General features: G+C 35.8%; 1 protein-coding gene across 1 annotated transcript in view; it reads left to right on the forward strand.

The window, feature by feature from the left end:
• ADGRB3 (adhesion G protein-coupled receptor B3) overlaps window positions 1-24,489 on the forward strand; it is a 784,426-nt gene that overhangs the window by 425,442 nt on the left and 334,495 nt on the right. The window contains exon 14 of the mRNA XM_068550879.1: window positions 18,269-18,371. Within this exon, the coding sequence (XP_068406980.1) occupies window positions 18,269-18,371 (103 nt within the window). The remainder of the gene's footprint in view (window positions 1-18,268; window positions 18,372-24,489) is intronic.

Genomic DNA, 24,489 nt, shown 5'->3' on the forward strand with positions numbered 1-24,489 from the left:
ACTTCGCTGGTGGCACAGTTGGTTAAGAATCCGCCTGCCAATGCAGGGGACACGGGTTCCATCCTTGGTCCAGGAAGATCCCACATGCCGCAGGGCAACTAAACCTGTGCACCACAACTACTGAGCCCATGTGCCACAGCTACTGAAGCCAGCGCACCTAGAGCCCATGCTCCGCAACAAGAGAAGCCACCGCGATGAGAAGCCCACGCACCGCAATGAAGAGTAGCCCCTGCTCACTGCAACTAGAGAAAGCCTGCATGCAGCAACGAAGACCCAACACGACCATAAATAAATAAATAAATAAATAAATAAATAAATAAATAAATAAATAAATAAATAATTTAAAAAATAAAAAGTACCCAGATACTCAAAGTCAGACCCTTATTTCCACTGGGAGTTCATTTGCGTAAAGCTAATCTTGCAGGAATTCTACACTAGGCACTAACTCACAATCTGATGACTTGGGTTTTAATTTCAATTTAACATAACAAGAAATTTATAAACTTGTTCAGTCACTCAGTCATCATCTGCCTTCAGTTCAACTTCAAAATAGAATCACCTTTTTATGCAACATTCATTCTGTTCACTGCAGAGGGACATAGTGAATACAAATAAAATATTCAACATGAAATGTTGTAGATTGTGAATTAGTTTCCCTGCTACATGTTTAACAGAGTTTCATTATGACTAATCTTATTTTGAATAACACTGTAGAACTCACTCACCTACACAAAGTTAGATTATTCCAAGTTTCATAAATCTATATAGTCAAGGGAATTGGAAATTTATCTAGGGATATCAGCCTTTTTGTAAAAAAAAAAGTGTTTCAACATTTTTGAAATTATTGCGGAGGTAGTGGTCACTTGTGGGTGGACTAATGACAACATTGTAGGTGGTTGAATGGGTAAACTGGGAAAAGTCCAGAACTGCACCCCCTAGTACTACCTGGGACACAGGCAGATGCAGATTAGCCTTTGGGCAAGTCACTGACTTTATAAATCGTGGGGTTGGACTGAAAGGTTCTTTTTAACTTCAAAATTTCCCTGCCTTTATTTCAGTAAAATTGTAGGGTTGTGGCATTCTGACATATTTTTTTAGCTTGAAGTTCTTAATAACCTTTGTATAAGAATTATGAATATGTATACCCACTCACACTTTCTAAGTATAATTAGGTAAATGACTATAGGAAAACAAACAACACCTTTGGATTCATTAGAAATAATGACAATAGAATGCTCAGGATGAAAAGTTTGTTTAAGCACTATTTGAAAAGTGAAATATTAGCGTTTACTTATCATTTTTTTTTATTTCATACTGTAAAATAAGGTAACCACTAAGCAATCTCGCCTTGTTTTTTTGTATTTTTTTCCTTTTCAAAAAATTGTTCCAGAAAGTTTAGTGAGTAGAATAAGCCTTTCAAAAGACAAGGGTGATGTCTTTGTTTTATAGTCACTTAACAAACATTTACTAAGCAACAACCCTCCTCACCGAACTGTCTTAATGCTTTTAAATCTCCTCTACTGTCAAAACTCCCAGAACAGTGCTTAATAAATAATACAGGTCCAAGAAATGTTTACTGGAATAACTGTCTTAACTGATAAAATATTCTATATAAGCCATTTTTTTAAATGAGATACACAGAAGTTTAGTGTTTACACTATTCAAATATTTTAGGAACAAAGAAATAAAATACATATATTCTATTGTTTTACTGTAAAATTCGACTGTGTGAATTGAACCCAATAGAAAAGGAAATATCTTCTTATTCAACATGAAAAAATATACAAATTTGCTCTATATGTTTACTTATTATTACTAAATTTTCGTGACACATTTTCTTCTGTGATCATTTTACTAATAATTATCTGTTGAATATTTTGGAGCCAAGTTTCCCAGACACAGAATAATGTTAGGCTTGCTGTTAAGTCACCAGAAATCTTATATTTTGATACAATATTTTAAAACAATACTTTGCATAATTCCCCTCATGGTGACCCAGAAGGAGAACTTGACATAATGTTTTGAATAGATATAATTTAGAAAGTTTCCTTCCTACAAAGACAGAAGTAACTTTTCATGTTGACTTTCATTTCGATATTTCTTTTTCTTCTCTTGCCCTAATATGCATTCGACTATTCTTTAATCTGCAATTTCAATTTTACTGCTGGATTGTCTTTCCTTTTACAATTAAGTGGATTCAAATTATGCCTTCGTCTGAAGGAAATGTGCTCTACTCAAGTCCAAACTAAATAAGGGCTATTCTCAGCCTCCCAACTGTATTCTTCAGAATAATGTCTTAGAGTAAAAAGCATAGAGCCAGTGTACATTAGTGCTGCAAGCCCTTTAAAGGTTATGCCGTCCAGAACTCTGATTCTACAGACAAGAGAACCTTATTGCCTCACTGACTGGCCAAAGATGATATGTCCAGTAGGTGGGTTGGTTCTAATGCATCTCAAGTCTTTGGTCCTCCAAAACCAGGACACTTCCACTGTCTTGCTGCCTCTGTGATGCTCATATCTATTCCTTTACGCAGTACAAATTTCTACATTCCTTTGAATACACATATATCTTCCACAGAAAATCTTGAAAGGCCCAGGGGGAAGTAGCTGTGTGTGGGCAGCTCAAGGTGCTTGGGGTCAACTTGGTGGCCCTAACACAGCCTATGGGCAACAAGGCCTGGACTCTTCCCACCCTTCATGATCACTTTTGGGGCTGATAGCTAAAAGCTGGCCAGCCAAGGGCAAGGGGTCCTTTGGGGGGAGCTGAGACCACCCACACAGGCCCCATTCACATTAGGGAACTGATGACTACCCACAGCATGGTGTGTTCTTACTCTGCTGGTGAGGATTTTAACTGTAGTACCTTTTAGTAGGACAATTTGGTAACTCCAGGAGGCTTTAAAAATACATTTTCATTGATCCAGCAATGCCACTTGTAAGAATGTACCTGACAGAAATTATCTCTAAGGAAAAAGAAGTATATCCAATCATACATTCAAGCCAAGGACTTCAAGAAACAGTTGTAATCAACCCATTTTCTGATTCATTTAATAAAGCCAAGTTCCAGTTCTATAGGAAGATCACGATACTTTTGAGTATGGGATCAATGTGTACTTTTCCTGGTAGGATGTATGGAAAATATAGTCCTGTTTTAAGAAAAAACAAAGAAAGAAAGAAAGAAAAAGAAACAGAAAAAAGACACATTAATGTAGCTATTAACACTCAAGATATTGTAAAGGATCTAATTAAAATTATATGCAAATTACAGTATAGTATTATAGTGCCAGGAAAAATACAGATGAACCCCCCAAAAAAGAAACCAAAAAATAAACAACAAAAAAAACCCTCAACGTTCTCATAAGCCTCTAACATGAAAACTATCTTTTAAAAAGGAAAAAAAAAGTCAATAATGCAAAATCACATAAATTGCTGTCAAGTGCACCAACCTAATAAAAGATAAATGATGCTAATTCTTTTCACATTTAGGAAATGAAACCCATTTGAGTTCCTAATATTATAGGAATTAAAGGCAAACAGGAAAAACAGTTGAACTAGAAAATATTGGAAATAATACAAAAACGAAAACATAATGACTTTTTAAAGAAATTTTTACTGGAGTATAGTTGCTGTACAATGTTGTGTTAAGTTTCTGCTGTATAGCAAAGTGAATCAGCTATATGTATACATATATCCCCTCTTTTTTGGATTTCCTTCCTCTTTAGGTCACCACAGAGCACTGAGTAGAGTTCCCTGTGCTGTACAGTAGGTTCTCAGTAGTTATCTATTTTATACACAGTAGCATATCCCCGCTTGGTGTCCATACGTTTGTTCTCTATGTTTCTATTTCTGCTTTGCAAATAGGTTAATCTGTATCATTTTTCTAGATTCTACATATATGTGATATTATTAATATAAGATTAATTAACTAATATGATTAATTAATGTGATTAAGTAATAAAACTATTAATATATGATATTTGTTTTTCTCTTTCTGACTTACTTCCCTCTGTATGACAGTCTCTAGTTAAATCACTTTTATACCAATTCATCCTTAAGGCACTGGACCTGAAGTACTGATTTCCCTCAAGAGCACCTTTTCTTCAGTTTGAGGACCAGACACTAAACCTTCCCACTTCATTCTGAATTTACAGTGAAATACTGTAGTTTTGTGATACTCTGTATCTTTTTATAATGCCCTACATTGAGAACATTAGAAATTAAAATTATCCATCGGGATAACAAATTGGCATGACTAATACTATAAAATATTGTAATATTGCCTAGTCAGTGCATTCTTTACAAAAATCTGAGTTTAATTGGGCCATACTATTTGAAAGTGTATTTAAATCCCTGATCACTTGGCTTCATTGTGGGTCTAGGTGGTGCCTCCCTCAGCAAACTTAACTTGAAATTCTCGTTAGTTTTTTTTTTATCTTTTATCTTTTTTTTTTAAGCATCTTTATTGGAGTATAATTGCTTTACAATGGTGTGTTAGTTTCTGATGTATAACAAAGTGAATCAGCTATACGTATACATATACCCCCATATCTCCTCCCTCTTGCGTCTCCCTCCCACCCTCCCTATCCCACCCTTCTAGGTGGTCACAAAGCACCGAGCTGATCTCCCTGTGCCATGCGGCTGCTTCCCACTAGCTATCTATTTTACCTTTGGTAGTGTATATATGACCATGTCACTCTCTCACTTTGTCCCGGCTTACCCTTCCGCCTCCCCATGTCCTCAAGTGCATTCTCTACGTCTGCGTCTTTATTCCTGTCTGGCCCCTAGGCCGTTTTTTTTGTTTTTTTTTTTAGATTCCATATATATGTGTCAGCATACCATATTTTTTTTTCTCTTTCTGACTTAGTTCACTCTGTATGACAGACTCTAGGTCCATCCACCTCACTACAAATAACTCAATTTTGTTTCTTTTTTATGGCTGAGTAATATTCCATTGTATATATGTGCCACATCTTCTTTATCCATTCTTCTGTTGATGGACACTTAGGTTGCTTCCATGTCCTGGCTATTGTAAATAGTGCTGCAATGAACATTGTGGTACATGACTCTTTTTTTGAATTATGGTTTTCTCAGGGTATATGCCCAGTAGTGGGATTGCTGGGTTGTATGGTAGTTCTATCTTTAGTTTTTTAAGGAACCTCCATACTGTTCTCCATAGTGGCTCTATCAATTTACATTCTCACCAACAGTGCAAGAGGGTTCTCTCTTCTTCCCACCTCCTCTGGCATTTCTTGTTTGTAGATTTTTTTATGATGGCCATTCTGACATGTGTGAGGTGATACCTCATCGTAGTTTTGATTTGCATTTCTCTACTGATTAGTGATGTTGAGCATCCTTTCCTTTGTATATCTTCTTGGGGGAAATGCCTGTTTAGGTCTTCTGCCCATTTTTGGATTCGGTTGTTTGTTTTTTTTGATATTGACCTACATGAGCTGCTTGTATATTTTGGTGATTAATCCTTTGTCAGTTACTTCGTTAGAAAATGTTCTCTCCCATTCTGTGGGTTGTCTTTTCATCTTGTTTATGGTTTCCTTTGCTGTGCAAAAGCTTTTAAGTTTCATTAGGTCCCATTTGTTTATTTTTGCTTCTTTTTCCATTATTCTAGGAGGTGGGTCAAAAAGGATCTTGCTGTGATTTATGTCATAGAGTGTTCTGCCTATGTTTTCCTCTAAGAGTTTTATAGTGTCTGGCCTTATATTTAGGTCTTTAATCCATTTTGAGTTTATTTTTATGTATGGTGTTAGGAAGTGTTCTAATTTAATTCTTTTACACGCAGCTGTCCAGTTTCCCCAGCACCACTTATTGAAGAGGCTGTCTTTTCTCCACTGTATATTCTTGCCTCCTTTTCAAAGATAAGGTGCCCATATATGCATGGGTTTACCTCTGGGCTTTCTATCCTGTTCCATTTATCTATATTTCTGTTTTTGTGCCAATACCATACTGTCTGGATTACTGTAGCTTTGTAATACAGTCTGAAGTCTGGGAGCCTGATTCCTCCAGCTCAGTCTTTCTTTCTCAAGAGTGCTTTGGCTATTCAAGATCTTTTCTGTTTCCATACAAATTGTGAAATTTTTTGTTCTATTTCTGTGAAAAATGCCATTGGTAGTTTGATAGGGATTGCATTGAATCTGTACATTGCTTTGGGTTGTATAATCATTTTCACAATGTTGATTTTTCCAATCCAAGAACATGGTATATCTCTCCATCTGTTTGTATCATCTTTAATTTCTTTCATCATTGTCTTATAGTTTTCTGCATACAGGTCTTTTGTCTCCTTAGGTAGGTTTATTCCTAGGTATTGTATTCTTTTTGTTGCAATGCTAAATGGGAGTGTTTCCTTAATTTCTTTTACAGATTTTTCATCATTAGTGTATAGGAGTGCAAGAGGTTTCTGTGCATTAATTTTGTATCCTGCTACTTTACCAAATTCATTGATTAGCTCTAGTTGTTTTCTGGCAGCATCTTTAGGATTCTCTATGTATAATATCGTGTCATCTGCGAACAGTGACAGTTTTACTTCTTTTCCAATTTTGATTACTTTTATTTCTTTTTCTTCTCTGATTGCTGTGGCTAACACTTCCAAAACTATGTTGAATACTAGTGGTGAGAGTGGGCAACCTTGTCTTGTTCCTGATCTTAGTGGAAATGGTTTCAGTTTTTCACCATTGAGGACAATGTTGGCTGTGGGTTTGTCATATATGGCCTTTATTATGTTGAGGAAAGTTCCCTCTATGCCTACTTTCTGCAGGGCTTTTATCATAAATGGGTGTTGAATTTTGTCGAAAGCTTTCTCTGCATCTATTGAGATGATCATATGGTTTTTCTCCTTCAATTTGTTAATATGGTGTATCACATTGATTGATTTGCGTATATTGAAGAATCCTTGCATTCCTGGGATAAACCCCACTCGATCATGGTGTATGATCCTTTTAATGTGCTGTTGAATTCTGTTTGCTAGTATTTTGTCGAGGATTTTTGCATCTATGTTCATCAGTGATATTGGCCTGTAGTTTTCTTTTTTGGGGACATCTTTGTTTGGTTTTGGTATCACGGTGATGGTGGCCTCATAGAATGAGGTTGGGAGTGTTCCTCCCTCTGCTATATTTTGGAAGAGTTTGAGAAGGATAGGTGTTAGCTCTTCTCTAAATGTTTGATAGAATTCGCCTGTGAAGCCACCTGGTCCTGCGCTTTTGTTTTTGGAAGATTTTTAATCATAGTTTCAATTTCAATGCTTGTGATTGGTCTCTTTATATTTTCTATTTCTTCCTGGTTCAGTCTGGGAAGGTTGTGCTTTTCTAAGAATCCATCGATTTCTTTCATATTGTCCATTTTATTGGCATATAGTTGCTTGTAGTAATCTCTCATGATCCTTTGTATTTCTGCAGTGTCAGTTGTTACTTCTCCTTTTTCATTTCTAATTCTGTTGATTTGAGTCTTCTCCCTTTTTTTTCTTGATGAGTCTGACTAGTGGTTTATCAATTTTGTTTATCTTCTCAAAGAACCAGCTTTTAGTTTTATTGATCTTTGCTATAGTTTCCTTCATTTCTTTTTCATTTATTTCTGATCTGATCTTTATGATTTCTTTCCTTCTGGTAACTTTGGGTGATTTTTGTTCTTCTTTCTCTAATTGCTTTAGGTGTAAGGTTAGGTTGTTTATTTGAGATGTTTCTTGTTTCTTGAGGTAGGATTGTATTGCTGTAAACTTCCCTCTTAGAACTGCTTTTGCTGCTCCCATAGGTTTTGGGTTGTTGTGTTTTCATTGTCATTTGTTTCTAGGTGTTTTTTGATTTCCTCTTTGATTTCTTCAGTGATCTCTTGGTTATTTAGTAGTGTATTGTTTAGCCTTCATGTGTTTGTATTTTTTACAGATTTTTCCCTGTAATTGATATCTAGTCTCATAGCATTGTGGTTGGAAAAAATACTTGATACAATTTCCATTTTCTTAAATTTACCAAGGTTTGATTTGTGACCCAAGATATGATCTGTCCTGGAGAATATTCCATGAGCACTTGTGAAGAAAGTGTATTCTGTTGTTTTTGGATGGAATGTCCTATAAATATCAATTAAGTCCATCTTGTTTAATTTAAAGCTTGTGTTTCCTTATTTATTTTCATTTTGGATGTTCTGTCCATTGGTGAAAGTGGGGTGTTAAAGTCCCCTACTATGATTGTGTTCCTGTCAGTTTCCCGTTTTTTGGCTGTTAGCATTTGCCTTATATATTGAAGTGCTCCTATGTTTTGGGCATAAATGTTTACAATTGTTATATCTTCTTCTTGGATTGATCCCTTGATCCTTATGTAGTGTCCTTCTTTGTCTCTTTAGTAGTCTTTATTTTAAAGCCTATTTTGTCTGATATGAGAATTGCTACTCCAGCTTTCTTTTGATTTCCGTTTGCATGGAATATCTTTTTCCTACCCCTCACTTTCAGTCTGTATGTGTCCCTAGGTCTGAAGTGGGTCTCTTGTAGACAGCATATATATAGGTCTTGTTTTTGTATCCATTCAACCAGTCTATGTCTTTTGGTTGGCGCATTTAATCCATTTACATTTAAGGTAGTTATCCATATGTATGTTCCTATTACCATTTTCTTAATTGTTTTGAGTTTTTTATTGTAGGTATTTTCCTTCTCTTGTCTTTCCTGCCTAGAGAAGTTCCTTGAGCATTTGTTGTAAAACTGGTTTGGTGGTGCTGAATTCTCTTAACTTTTGCTTGTCTCTAAAAGTTTAAATTTCTCCACTGAATCTGAATGAGATCCTTGCTGGGTAGAGTAATATTGGTTGTAGGTTTTTCCCTTTCATCACTTTAAATATGTCCTGCCACTCCCTTTTGGCTTGCAGAGTTTCTGCTGAAAGTTCAGCTGTTAACCTTATGGGGCTTCCATTTTATGTTATTTGTTGCTTTTCCCTTGCTGCTTTTAATATATTTTCTTTTTATTTAACTTTTTATAGTTTTATTAATATGTGTCTTGGCATGTTTCTCCTTGGATTTATCCTGTATGGGACTCTCTGCCCTTCCTGGACTTGTTTGACTATTTCCTTCCCCATGTTAGGGAAGTTTTCAACTATAATCTCTTCAAATATTTTCTCAGATCCTTTCTTTTTCTCTCCTCCTTCTGGGACCCCTATAATTCGAATGTTGGTGAGTTTAATGTTGTCCCAAAGTTCTCTGAGACTGTCCTCAATTCTTTTCATTCTTTTTTTCTTTATTCTGCTCTGCAGTAGTTATTTCCACTCTTTTATCTTCCAGGTCACTTATCCGGTCTTCTGCCTCAGCTATTCTGCTATTCATTCCTTCTAGAGAATTTTTTATTTCATTTATTGTGTTGTTCATAATTGTTTGTTTGCTCTTTATTTCTTCTAGGTCCTTGGTACACGTTTCTTGTCTTTTCTCCATTCTATTACCAAGATTTTGGATCATCTTTACTAACATTACTCTGAATTCTCTTTCAGGTAGACTGCCTATTTCCTCTTCATTTGTTTGGTCTGGTGGGTTTTTACCTTACTCCTTCATCTGCTGTGTATTTCTCTGTCTTCTCATTTTGCTTAACTTACTGTGTTTGGGGTCTCCATTTCACAGGCTGCAGATTCATAGTTCCTGTTGTTTTTGGTGTCTGCCCCCAGTGCGTAACGTTGGTTCAGTGGGTTGTGTAGGCCTCCTGGGGCAGGGGACTGGTGCCTCTGTTCTAGTGAGTGAGGCTGGATCTTGTCTTTCTGGTGGGCAGGACCACTTCTGGTGGTGTGTTTTGGGGTGTCTGTGAACTTCTTATGATTTTAGGCAGCCTCTCTGCTAATGGGTGGGGTTGTGTTCCGGTCTTGCTTGTTGTTTGGCATGGGGTGTCCAGCACTGTAGCTTGCTGGTCATTGAGTGGAGCTATGTCTTAGAATTGAGACAGAGATCTCTGGGAGACCTCTCTCCGATTGATATTACGTGGGGCCAGGTGGTCTCTGGTTGTCCAATATCCTGAACTCAGCTCTGCCACTTCAGAGGCTCAGGCCTGATGCCCTGCCAGAGCACCAAGTCCCTGTCAGCCCCACGGCTGTATTAGTCCAAGAATAAGCTTTCTTACAGGTAATTCCATTTTGCTGGCCATTGGAAAAAGAGGGCAAGGACTTTGGTGATTTTTGCCTGTGTCTGGGGAGCACCTCTGCTCTGTGTCTTTGTCACTGAAGGTCCGTGTTTTCAGCTGTGCTGTTGTCCCTGAGTCGTTCTGCAGTCAAATCTTCCTCGCTGTCTGCCGCCAGGCCACTCTCACGGAGGTGCTCAAGGCCCCCTCCTCCAAGCTCTCTGCACTTCCCCTGCCCACGCAGGAGGGACTACAGCACTCTGGGCCGCAGTGGTTGAAATTCTTGTTAGTTTTCAAAGTTCTAAGTTAGCCCAACCTTACTTGTAGCAGCCATCGGCTAATTTTAGTTTTAAAAGTAAATGTATTTAGCTCAGTGACATTGATGAAGTCCTCAGTTCAGTTTTTTTTAAGTAAATTTATTTATTTATTTATTTATTTATTTATTTATTTATTTATTTATTTATTGGCTGCATTAGGTCTTCGTTGCTGCGTGTGGGCTTTCTCTAGTTGCAGCGAGTGGGGGCTGCTCTTCGTTGCGGTGTGCAGGCTTCTCATTTCGGTGGCTTCTCTTTGTTGTGAAGCATGGGTTCTAGGCATGTGGACTTCAATAGTTGTGGCACATGGGCTCTAGAGCGCAGGCTCAGTAGTTGTGGAGCTCGGATGTAGTTGTTCCGTGACATATGGCATCTTCCCGTACTGGGGCCGAATCCGTGTCCCTTACATTAGGCAGGCAGATTCTTAACCACTGTGCCACCAGGGAAGTCCCCTCAGTTCAATTTTTTAGCATATATACCTAGGAGTGGGATTTCTAGATCATATGGTAACTATATTTTTGATTTTTTGAAGACTCTGCCTACTGTTTTCCATAGCAACTTCACCATTTTATATTCCCACCACAGTGCAGAAGCCTTCTGATATCTCCACAACATTGTCAGCACGTTATTTTCTGGTTTTTTTGATCCTGGCCATCCTAAGGGATGTGAAGGAATATTTCCTTGTGATTTTGACCTGCATTTCCATGATGATTCGTGATGTCGAGCGTTTTCTCATGTATTATTGGCCTTTTGTATATAATCTTCAGAGAGATATCTAAGTCTCTTGTCTCTTTTTTAATCTTTTAAAAATTTATCTTTAATCTTTTTAATTTGTTTGGTTTTATTGTTGAATTTTAGTATTTCTTTATATATTCTTAATATTAACCCTTTATCATATATATGGCTTATAAATATTCTGTCTTATTACGTAGATTGCCTTTTCACTCTGTCAGTTGTTTTCTTTACTGTTTTTAAGTTTGATGTTGTACCATATGTCTATTTTACCTTTTGTTGCCTGTACTTTTGGTGTCATATCAAAGAAATCATTGCTAAATTCAATGTCATGAAGCTCTTCTCTTATGTTTTATTCTAAGAGTTTTATTGTTTCAAATCTTATGTTTAGATCTTTAACCCACGTTAAGTTAATTTTGGTATATGGTGCAATGTAAATGTCCAACTTCATTCTTTTGCATGTGGATACTGAAAACATGGGATGTTTTCCCAGCAGCATGTTTTGAAGAGATTATCCTTTCCTCACTGGGTAGCCTTGGCAACCCTGTGAAAGATCATTTGACCATATATGTGAGGGTTCATTTCTGGGCTCTCTATTCTATTCCATCAGTCTCTGTCTTTATGCCAGTACCATACGGTTTTGACTTACTGTAGTTTTGTAACATGTTTTGAAATCAGGAAGTATGAGACCTCCAGCTTTCGTATTCTTTTTAAAGATCGTTTTGGCTCTTCAGTGTCCTTTCAGATTCCATATGAATTTTAGGATCTTTTTTGTCTATTCCTGGAAAAAAGTCATTAGTATTTTGATATGGATTGCATTGATCTGTAGATTGCTTTGGATATTATGGAAATTTGAACAATATTAAGTCTTCCAGTTCGTGAAGATAGGATGTCTTTCCTTTTGTTTGTGTCTTCTTTGATTTCTTTCAACAATATTTTCAGGTTTTCAGTGTGCAGTTCTTCACTTCCTTAGTTAAGTTTATTCCTAAGTATTTTATTCTCTTTAATGCTGTTGTAAGTAGAATTGTTTCCTTAATTTCCTTTTTGGATTATTCATTGTTAGTATATAGAAATGAAACTGATTTTTGTGTGTCAATGTTGTATATTGTAACTTTTCCACATTGTTTATTGGTTCTGAAAGGGTTTTTGTGGAATCTTTAGGGTTTTCTACATGTAAGATCATTCCATCTACTAAAAGAGATGATTTTGGTTTTTGCTTTCCAATTTGGTTGCCTTTTATTTCTCTCTTTTGCCTGATTGTTAGGCTACTAGGCATCCCCTAATTGTTAAGAATTCCAGGTCTATGTTGAATAGAAGTGGCAATAGATGACATCCTTGCTTTCTTCCTCATTGTACAGTAAACGCTTTCAGTTTTTCACCATTGAGTATGATGTTAGCTGTGGGTTTTTCATAGATGGCCTTTATTACATTGAGGTACATTCCTTCTATACCTAACTGTTTGAAAATTTTTATCATGAGAGAATGTTGAAAATTTTCAGATGCTTTTTCTGCATCAATTGAAATAATCATGTGGTTTTTGTTCTTCATTCTGTTAATAATGGTGTTTTACACTGATTGATTTTCTTATGTTGAATCAACCATACATCCCAGAGATAAATTCCTCTTGATCATGTATTTGATCTTTTTAATGTGTTGTTGAATTTGGTTTTGTATTTTGTTTAGAATTTTTGCATCAATATTCAATATCAATATTACACTGTGTTTTCATTTCTTGAGGCATCTTTGTCTGATACGTTTGAAAATATTCTCTCCTCTAATGTTTTGGAAGAGTTTGAGAAGAATTGGTGTTAATTCTTCTTTAAATGTTCAGTGGAATTATTCAGTGAAGCCATCTGGTCCTGGGCTTTTTTTTTTTTTTTTTTTTGTCAAGAGGTTTTTGATTACTGATTTAATGTCCTTCCTAGTTCTAGGTCTGCTTAGATTTTTAAACTTCTTCATGAATCAGTCTTGGTAGGTTGGGTGTTTATAGGAATGTATCTGCTTCTTCTAAGTTATTCAGTTTGTTGTCATATAATCGTTCATAGTAGTCTCTAATGATCCTTTTATTTCTGTGGCATCAGTTGCAATGTCCCATCTTGATTTCTGGTTTTTGTTGAGTTTTCCTTCTTATTTTAGTAGTTACTCTAGCTAAGAGTTTGTCATCTTTTTTTTTCTCAAACAACTCTTAGTTGGGTGATGTTTTCTATGTTTTCCTGTTCTCTATTTCATTTATCTCTGCTTTGATCTTTATTATTTTCTTCCTTCAGCAAACTTTGGGTTCAGTTTGTTTTTATTCTAGTTCTGTGAGGTGTAAAGTTAAGTCATTGATTTGAGATCTTTCTTATCTTTAAAAGGAGGCATTTACCCCTATATATTTTTGTTTCAGTACTGCTTTTGCTGCATCCCATAAGTTTTGTCTCAATATATTTTCTAATTTCCCTTGTGATCTATTTTTTAACCCACTAATTGTTCAAGAGTGTGTTGTTTAATTTTCACATATTTGTGAGTTTTCCAGTTTTCCTTTTGCCTTTGATTTCTAGTTTTATTCTGCTGTGTTCAGAAAAGTTACTTGGTATGATTCCAGTTGTCTTAAATTCGTTAGGACTTTTTTTTGTGCCTCACCTGTGATCTATTCTGGAAAATTCTCTGTATCCACTTGAGAAGAATGTATATTCAGCTACTGTTGCATGGAGTGTTCTGTATATCTCTGTTAGGTACAATTGGTCTATAGTGTTGTTCAAGTCCTCTGTTTCCTTATGGATCTACTATCTGATTGATCTATCCATTATTAAAGCAGGGTATTGTATTGAAATAGTTTACTATTGTTGTGTTACTGTCTATTTCTCCCTTCAGTTCTGCCAGTGTTTGCTTCATATTTTTGGGTGTTCTGCTGTTAGCTACATATATTTATAATTGTTATATCTTCCTGGTGAATTGACCCTTTTATCATTATATAATGTTTCTCTTTATCTTTTATTACAGTTTTTACTTAAAGTCTATTTTGTCTGATACAAATATGTCCATCCCTGCTCTCTTTTGGTTACCATTTGTATGGAGTATCATTTTAGATCTTTCACTTTCAGCCTATGAATGGCCCTATACCTAAAGTGAGTCTCTTGTAAACAGTTGCATTGCATTTTATAGTCACTTTTTTACTCTCTTTAAGATATGATTCATGTACCCTAAGCACCTTAAGCCTTTGTAAAAATTGTGAAGAATAACTTGAGCCTTCTTTGAATAAAGAACTCTACACATTTTAAAATGTTTTAGATACTGACTAGTGCAAATCTCAGGGACAAGAAAGATCTTTATTACTTTAGTCATGAAATCTATTTGGCTGTAAGATCTGCTTTTCTAGCAGTGAATACAAATGTGAACCCAGCCAGGAAGCATTAGTAGATCACAAAGCCTGACATGGCACATGAGGAGCCAGCTATTCACTTATGCAAATTAGAATAAATTGATGGAATAAATTAAAGAAATTTTGTACACTGTACACTTTTTTAAAAGGGAGCCACTGCATAATGTAAATTTGTTTATTTTTCCTTCATTAAATATTTGGATACTGTGATACTGACATTATATTTTAAATCACATTGGCAAAAAGTTTTATATTTTTGTTTATTACGTGGTATTTAATAAGTCATTCAAATATGTGTTAGCCCTAAAATGTGCCACGCATAATGTAAATGAGGATACATAAATGCCATATACAAATCTTGCCCTCCTTGAACTATAATCTTGTGGAAGGAGACATATATAGCATTAATGGGTGTGGGGTAGAGCTAGTACATGGTAGTAACTCAAGGTGGGAGGGGACTCACGTAATGTGATAAGCACATCCATATGCATAAATATATTGACACACATCCCTTCTCAAATGTAGTCTAAATGAGTTAACACACATACACACACATGCCCTCTCCCCCCACTCCCCACACACATACTTAGCAAAAGCCATAAGGCAGATTTCATCTTCTAGGGACCTTCTCCACCAGGCTGATTAAGTAGCTGGTGAACCCGCCACAGAGTAAATACAGAAGGCTGCTTATCTTAGCCATTGGCTCTCCACCGTCCAGTTTCCTAGGGCTAAAATATCTACAAGCCCAAACACACAAGGAGAACTTCATAAATATCTTGACAAGTTATAAATTCCTGTTTGGAATACCCACATCTGTATTTTCCAGTAAATCAGCCACCTATACAACTTCTAAAATAATACAAAATATCTGTATACTATCAAATTTAACTAAAATTTGTTAAAATTAGCAGTTTATAAATTAGCATTTGGTTTTATTTATAGCAGGGAAATGGGATTATAAACAGGACCAGAATAAGGGGGCAGATTGGGTTTGTGTGACATGTAAATATTTTTGTTTCAGATAACCAACCTGAACTCAAATGTATTCATCCCTGAAAAAGGAACTTGCGTCTGTGTCCCAGGACTGTTCTCTGGGAGAAACCTCCATAAATTTTTTGGTGGTGGCAGATTAATTTTGTCCCCAACTCCAAGTTATATATATATATATATATATATATATATATATATATATATATATATATATATATATATTTTATATTATATATATATATATATATATATATATATACACACACATAGTGTGTGTGTATATATGACAAGATAATATATATATATATCTTGTCATTTTCTGGGAATCCTGTCAGATCTGTTAACATAATTAATCAACCGGTATCACCTCACAGTTAATCACATCTATTCTTACTTGATCCCCTGATCACTTTTGCTCACAGAGAAACAGGGAAGAGTGAGTTTGCAAAGGAAACTTGGCATTTAGAGCTTACTTACATATCCTTCTCAATGCCCCTTACCTTCTGTTGACTCATTTAGTATTTTCTTTAATAAATTTATTTATTTTATTTATTTATTTTTGGCTGCATTGGGTCTTCATTGCTGGGCGCGTGCTTTCTTTAGCTGCAGCAAGCAGGAGCTACTCTTTGTTATGGTGTGCAGGCTTCTCACTGTGGTGGCTTCTCTTGTTGTGGAGCATGGGCTCTAGGTGCACGGGATCTGGTAGTTGTGGCTTGCGGGATCTAGAGAGCAGGCTCAGTAGTTGTGATGCACGGGCTTAGTTGCTCTGCAGCAATGTGGGATCTTCCCTGACCAGGGCTCGAACCTGTGTCCCCTGCACTGGCAGGCAGATTCTTAACCACTGTGCCACCAGGGAAGCCCAACTCATTTAGTATTAAATGAAATAAATAACAGTCAACCAACTTTCTCTGTTTACAACCACCTTCCTCCTCAGGAATACTGAAAACAAATTTATACTTTGTTGTTTTTTACTATCTTTCTGTTAGGCTGGGTACCATGAAACTTCCTGAGTGTTCTAGAATTTGTTATTTGACATTACTAAATATATGGGTTAAAAAATGTTATCCCACTCAGAATATGTTTATAGTTCCTCTGCTACTAAATATTCCTCCAAGTGTGGCATAGTTGGCATTTTTTTCTGGTGAAATTTTGTGGCAAAGATCAGCCCATTAGGGAAAACATTTTCACAGAGAATGTGAGGTTCAACATTATTCTATGATATTAGAATTATATGACTTTGATGATACAGCCATTTTAGAAAACTGTATGGCAGTAACTTATAAAATTAAACATGCTTTTACCACATGAGCAAGCAATTCCACTCATAGTTATTTACTCAAGACATGAAAATATATGTCCATCCAGAAAGTATATATACCAGTTATTCATAATAGGCAAATATGAATAGCTGCTAAAAATCATAAAAGCTAAAAATCAGAAGCAACCTAAAGGTTGCTCACTTAACTGATGAATAGATCACAAATTCAATGTCATGAAATACTACTCAGCTATAAAGAGAAACAGGACTGATAAATCTCAAAAACATTATGCTGAGTGAATTAAGTCAAACACAAAAGTCTATGTAGTGTATGATTCTATATAATGAAATTCTACAAAGACATAATTATAGTGACATCATGCCCATGGTTTCCTGGAACCATGGGGAGGGGTGTGGGGATCAAGTGCAAAGGGGCTCAAGGAAACTGTGGAGGGTTGTCTGTCTGGATTTGGTGGTGCTTGCGTTGTAGCATACAGTTACCAAAAGCTTTAAACTGTCCACTTAAAGTTGATGAATTTTATTACCTATAAATAACACCTTAAACAACAAAAAAGAGGAAAAAAATTAAGTGACTTTGTCTTGCTACCTGTTATAAATTCCCCAGAATAGTAAAAAGGAAGGATGAATATATATATATGTGTATATATATATATTTCTTCAAGTAACTAAAGTACAATAAAATCTTTAAATATCTATATTATAGGAGGTGTGTAGCATTTTATATATGTTGGATGAAAACCTGTATATGCAAGAAAGAGCTGGTTCCATTTTACATGTTTATATTTAGGGATAATTTTTTTTGTAGCTTGTAAATATTGTTATATTTAAAACTTCTTTGTGAATGAACAATACTGGTGAGATATTTCCAAATGCAAATGTGTTCCTTACATCTAGCATTTTGAGATAAAGAAGTGGCCTGTAGATCTCTATTGTTGAAATGAATGATGGTCAGTAATTAGCAACAAAGATTATTGATATTTAAATTCTACTTGTTTTCATTCTACACCACTTTCCAATCATTCATCTTAACGAATTTTGAGATAGTCTAAAAAACACCAAGACAGCTCTTTGCAAGAAGAATAATTGGTCTCTTGGAGAACCAAACTGTTAGGTCCACCTTGAGATGAATGGATTATATTCATTTAAAGGTTGCCTGGATCTTTTGAAGGTTTGAATTCATGATCCACCTGTCTCGCAGGTAAATCAGATTTAACTAATTGTTAGCGCTATTGCTTTTCCATCTTTCCTACCTTTAAAATGGTAACAGTCAGCAATAGCTTTCTCCCCCTAAAGTTTTCTAGCTACAGATCGGGTATATTTATAACAAAAAATCAACTATATCTTTCCATGAATAGTAGTTCAGTATCATGTTTTAAATCTATTTGAGCGATGTTTCTATGTCTTTGCTTAGGATACATTTATTAAAAATGCCATCACAACATGTATTGAACAGTAGGAATTAATATTCATCATCAATCTTGTCTCCTTTTAATCATAATTATTCTGTTTCAGAAATTATACTGTCGTTAATTCCAAAATCATTGTGGTCACCATAAGGCCTGAACCCAAGACAACTGATTCATTCCTGGAGATAGAACTAGCTCATTTGGCTAATGTAAGTATCATCCACTTGGCATTGAGTTGCTTGTAGAATTTACCTTTTAAAGAAGGTTAACAATCCTTCTTTTGACTGATAAGACCAGAACACATTTTCTAAACTCTTTAGAGTTGCAAACGAATTAATTTGTTATGAAGATATGTATTATATAAAAACAAAATGACACATTATCCTATGCTTTGGTTCATGATAGAACTCTCTTCAATTTCTCCAGGGTAATAGTTAATAGTTTGTCAGTGCCCACATCTTTATTGGGCTCTAAGCTAAGAAGTGGGGGAGATCAAGATGAAAGAACCAGTCTTGTCACATGGTGAGGAAGACTGCCATGTAAACACACAGATTTAAGATGCATGCAGCAACAGAAGCTACAGACATAAAGCAAAGGGCAGTGATATCCTCCAGGGTACCCCAGGGTAGGAGAGTCAGTGGAACAGACTTTTAAAGTGCTACACCCAGGTGCTACACCCAGGATCAGTGGAGGCTCCTTGTAACTGTTTGGGTGCTCCAGTGATTCAAATCCAACTCTTCCATCCAGAATGACAAGAACCCTTTGTTAAATGCATCCACCTGCAACTGAAATTCTTTAGACCTTGTTCAGGCCTTATGTAGAAATTTAAAATATCTACTTATCCTTTATACATCCACCTTAAATACCTAAATCATTGATTTAAGGGTCAAGGAAAGTGATTCCTATTGAGACTTTCTTAATTATGCTTTTACAATTCCTGTGTTAAACTGTCTCATATGTTGCATATACATAGTTTTTTTTTTAATCCCTTGCAAAGTTTCTATGAACTTGACTTTTGCATACAATTAATGAAAGCACAAAAAGATTGTGATTTTCCCAAGTTCATATAGTTAGTGAATGACATGATGAAATTGATTCTCACATCCTTTAGTTTACAAAACCTGTACATTTCTGGTATTTTATAATTTCTGATTTTTAAAAACTCCATTTTATAAAAAAAATGACAATTATCTTCCCTATAAACCACTTTTTACAAAAGTGTTCCAGCTTCCTAGATTGTCTAATGAAAATCTCAAATCTCTCAGCAGTAACTTTTAAACATCATGATTGCTACTTAAACTATTAGGTCTTTTCCCAGTTTTGCAAAAATGTGACCATACTGGTTCTATCTACCTTTGACAATGTATTTTATTTCTGTTATATCTACCTCCTCATACCTTTAATGACCCTAATCTAATCACTGCACTGAAAGCTAGGAGATACTTTTAACATAATTTTTGAATAAGGAACTTTGTACCTTCAACATGTATTATAAAATATTTATTTACATATTTGTTTGTATATATTGTTTATCATGGTAATGTCTATCCAGTTATAAGCATTGATGAAACATAGTAAGAGATAATAATTCCCTGAATTGCTTACTGAAAAAGCAATGCAATGTCAGAATGTATATCCTGTTTCTTATGGAGTAAACAGTTCTGTAAATGAACATTCACACAACTTTCCTAAATAAAGATAAAATCACTATTGAGAATTTAAAGAACATGGTAATTAAATGGCATTTTTTTTCATAAGCTGAAGAAAGAGTAACCTTAAAAATGGTGTTGATAAAACAATCTCATTATTTCAATTCAAGAGAACTATTTGAAATGAACAGATTTAAGCTTTGAGTCAAACATTTCTGGGGGCATATGTTGTCAGCCCAATTTCAAAAGAGATAAATCAGGTACAAAAATTTTATTTTCTACATACGGAAACCAGAGTGTATGGTCAATAAATTTTATGAAGCACCAGCTACACTCTGGAGTGGCAATGAAAGTCAGAATGTAAGAATGGTGAGATGATTACCGCAAGTCACTTAGAATTAATTCTTTCAGTACTTTGAGTGAGTGAGTTGACCAGATTGCTAAAACAATACTCTACTCTGAAAGGCCTAGGTTTAAGAGAATATAGACAAATCTGTTACATAAAGGGTCTGAGGGAGAAGAAGAAAAGTTTAGTAGGGAGAAGAAAACGCCTCGAGGGGTTCCCACCCACGTCCGTCCTGTGTCAGGAGAAGCGTCCACCTGTGCCTGTCCTCAGAGGCCACCCTGATTCCCAGCCACATGGTGGCGATTCTCTGGGCTGCTCCATCCCTCATTTCTTTCTTCCACTTTGCTTTTTAAAGTTTTTATTGGATTTGTTACAATATTGCTTCTGTTTTATGTTTTGATGTTTTGGCTGCGAGGCATGTGGGATCTTAGCTCCCCGACCAGGGATAGAACCCGCAGCCCCTGCATTGGAAGGCGGAGTCTTAACCACTGGACCGCCAGAGAGTCCCTTCCCTCCACTTTATAGATACCTCCCACACTGTTGTCTTACCACACCTACAGTCCTTCATGTTCTGCTGTTTAAAATTTCCAGTGCTTGTTGTATTGTTATTTATACTTACCATGCAGATTAGATTTTGTTAAGGACTTTAATGTACACTGAGGGAAGGAATATATGACTGGTTTATTGAGTGTCTTGTAAAGTATGCTCTGATTTTAGTTTATTTTCATTGAAGAGATAGCCAAAAGAGCCTATGCTGACATATAATAGTCTTCACTAAAATGTGAAGAAAAGATGTATCTTAAACATGAAAATTAAAATTGATTAGAACAAGCTGAAATTTCATTATAACTATATAGATACAGATGTATTATCATTGGTATTACCTTCAAAGTTGAGCTATTTTAGATATGACATCTTGCTTATATCAAGACTGTCTACTTTCACCTATTTTCTTATAGCAAATGTATCTGCTGCATTTTTCTAAGCTCAGAAGAGATTAATGACTTGCAAATTATATCTGTTGTATACACCATGTGCAAAAGAAATGAAGAAAAGAAATTAATAGTTATAATGAGTCTAGGGAAAAGCCTGTTAACATTATTTAAACAAAACATGTTCTTTTTAAAAAAGCTTTTAAATAAATAACATTTAAAGTATGTTAAGTGTAATAAGTCCCTTGGGAACTGGTAGGAATAGGTAATAGAACATGAAAACTTGAAATTTCAAACTGTATTCAGCAAAGCCATTTGCAGTTTTAACCAGTTCATAAGTCATTGAAGAGTAAGATACTATTCTTAGTTCAGTTTTCTAGGCTCGTGGCTTTATTGTTATAATCTGTAGAGTCTGAGTTTGTGGTCCTTAGTGCTTGGGCATAGCAATTGCTTGATTATAGGAAATACCAAATTTGCTTTTCTGAGAAGAAGAATTTTGTTTTTCATATTATTTAAGGTTTCTTCAGTGTGACATTTATACTTATCAATATTGTTAGGTTCCATAATGTGCAAGGAAAGTTAACACATTTATTGAAAGTCGTTATTGGGACCTAAATAAGTGCAGCAGAATGGATCTATAAGTGCACACATAAGCAAACACGCATGCACACATGCTCACATCCACCATTAGGATGCCTTGGTCCTGACAGATCTGAGCCTGCTGTGAATTTCCAAGATATATAACATCCTTAGCGTTAAAAGGTGAGTTAGAAGAATAAGAAAATAAATGCATTTTAGTTATCTCGTGCTCTATCAATTTTGCAAGCCTGAAAGTGCACTTTTTTCAAATAAAAAGTCTTAAATGTAGTTCCATTTCTGGTGTAAGGACACATTGGACTACCCTGGCCTTCAGCCTCTGCAGTCAATTTTCTCCTTTCTTTTTATTCCTTACTCTAAGCAACAACTCTCATGGTCTAGGTAGGGCCAACCTGCCATCTTTCAGGATTGAGGAAAATCCACTGGGTTTTTTTGTAGTTCTCAAATTGGTCATAGTCACAAACGATCTCATGGGAATTGGGGCTTGTGGTTTTATTTTCCTTGCTGTATTTGCTGGCATACTAACAGGATCTAGCTAACAAATTAAGGAGTTTGTTTCATGTGTATAAACTAAAATGAATCATGAGCCATGGCCTTTGTAAATCATAGTGGAAAACACAATGGAAAACTCTGATGAATATGCTTTTTACCATTAGCATGAGAAACAATGAAAAGAAACTCCAACATTCATCAGTGGGTATTTTCATGAATAGCAAAGGCTGATAACAACCCAACGAATTAAAAATCACTTGGCAAAGCTTAAAGAAGTTCATTCTATACATCTATAATTTCTACAAAGGGGCGTTTTTATCCCTTTACTTTTAAAATTACTTTTCTACCCTAGCTTGCGTCCATTTGGAAAAGATTTCTGATGTTTTGCCTGCTTAAACCCCTTGGTAGTTTTTATGGGAGAGTCTTGAAATGCTAACTAGACAAGTAGATTGATGGTGCTGCCAACGGCTGAAATTGAGATAGAAATTATTCTCTGGCTACAGTGTTTTTTTTTTTTTTTTTGGTTTTATCCTGAATTCCTAAACTTGAGTAAGCATTCTTCCCACTTACATTTCACATTCAGTTTATTCTTATTCATAATACAACATTGATATTCTTCAAAAAGATTTTAGGCTAATTATGTTATTGTTGGAGTAAGGGTCACCAAACATTTTCAGTTGAGTCAGGTTAGACATATGAGCTATAATGGTCTTTGTCACATCTACTCAGCTATGCTATTGTAGTGTGACAGCGACCAGAGACAGTATATAAAAATGGATGTGGCTCTGTTACAACAAAATATCATTTACAAAGTAGGTAGCAAGCCAGATTTGGCCCCTGGACTGCATAAATTTTTACCCCCTGTATGGTAAAGAGAATGTGGCCCCCCAGAGATGCCCATATCCTAACCCCCATAAATCGTGAATATATTATATTACATGTCAGAAGGGACTTTGCAGTTGGGATTAAGGGTAAGAACCTTGAGATGGGTCATTTATCCTGGATTATGTGAGCAGATCCAGTTTAATCACATGAGCCATTAAAGTTGGAAAGCCTTTCCCGGCTATGGTCAGAGAGATGCAAGGTAAGAAGGACTCACCCTGCCATGGCTGACTTTGAAGATGAAGGATAAGGGCCACAAGCCAAGGAATATGGGCAGCCTCTAAAAGCTGAAAACAACCCCTGGTTATCAACCAGGAAGGAAATGTGGATCTCAGTCCTACAACTACAAGGAACTGAATCCTGCTGAGACCCGAACGGACCTAGATGTGGATTCATCCCCATATCCAGAAAGGACTACATTCCTGTTATTCTGATACCAGCTTTGTGAATTTCTTGAGCAGAAACCCAGCTAAGCTCACCAGACTCCTGACACACAGAAACCGTGAGATAATAAATCTGTGTTTTTCTATGCTGCTAAGTATGTGGTAATTTGTTACAGCAGCAATAGAAAGCTAATAACCCTGCATTGGAGCATTGCAAAATTAATTTTTTGATTATGAAAATAATATATATGCATACAGTAACAGTGCCATTTTGAATCAGATAAACTACAATAATGATAATATATTACTCAATGAAAGTCAGTTAGCAACTAGAGATTACATTTTGCCATGCTGATTTCATGCCAACACTTTAGGAATCTGATTAAAGGAATCACCACACAATGAGAATGGCCATTGTAAAGTGGTGGTGGGATATTAGGGAAAACTGGAAGTTGCCAGGAGCAACTCTGACATTTGTAGATGCGTTGTGCTCTTGAAGCAATTTAGCAAAACTTCTCTGCTGGCAGCCGATAGATTGGAACTGTGCAGAACAGACTGGCCAGCCCTTGTCTCTGCTACAACCCCATAAAAGCACTACTAGGACACATTGTTACAACCTCTTGGATATAAAAGGAAAAGACAAGCTGTATGCTATATCTATATGGAATCTAGTTATCTGAGTGTTTGTTTATTAAAGTTATTTGCCACTTCAACCTTGGAGAGTTTTTACCAACAGATAAACCATTTGTTTTTTGGGAGGTGCACCCAGACTTGTGCAGCCATTGTTGGAAATGATGCAGTCACATATGGGGAAGACACTCTAAGACATATATGTGGAGGCAATGATTTTCTTTGAAGGATACACATATAAATAATTTCTGATAGTGGTTCTAATTTTACTACTTCCCACATGTCAAATAGAAAGTATTTGTCAGGAAATAATGTACATTCAGTGACTAGTGATATATCTAAGAAATTAGAGAAGCAAGCTGTTATCACATCCACAAAAATAGTGTCATATGGTTAATGTGGGCTACTGAGTAACC

The sequence above is a fragment of the Eschrichtius robustus genome, chromosome 9 (genome assembly GCF_028021215.1).
Source record: "Eschrichtius robustus isolate mEscRob2 chromosome 9, mEscRob2.pri, whole genome shotgun sequence".
Taxonomy (NCBI): Eukaryota; Metazoa; Chordata; class Mammalia; order Artiodactyla; family Eschrichtiidae; genus Eschrichtius; species Eschrichtius robustus.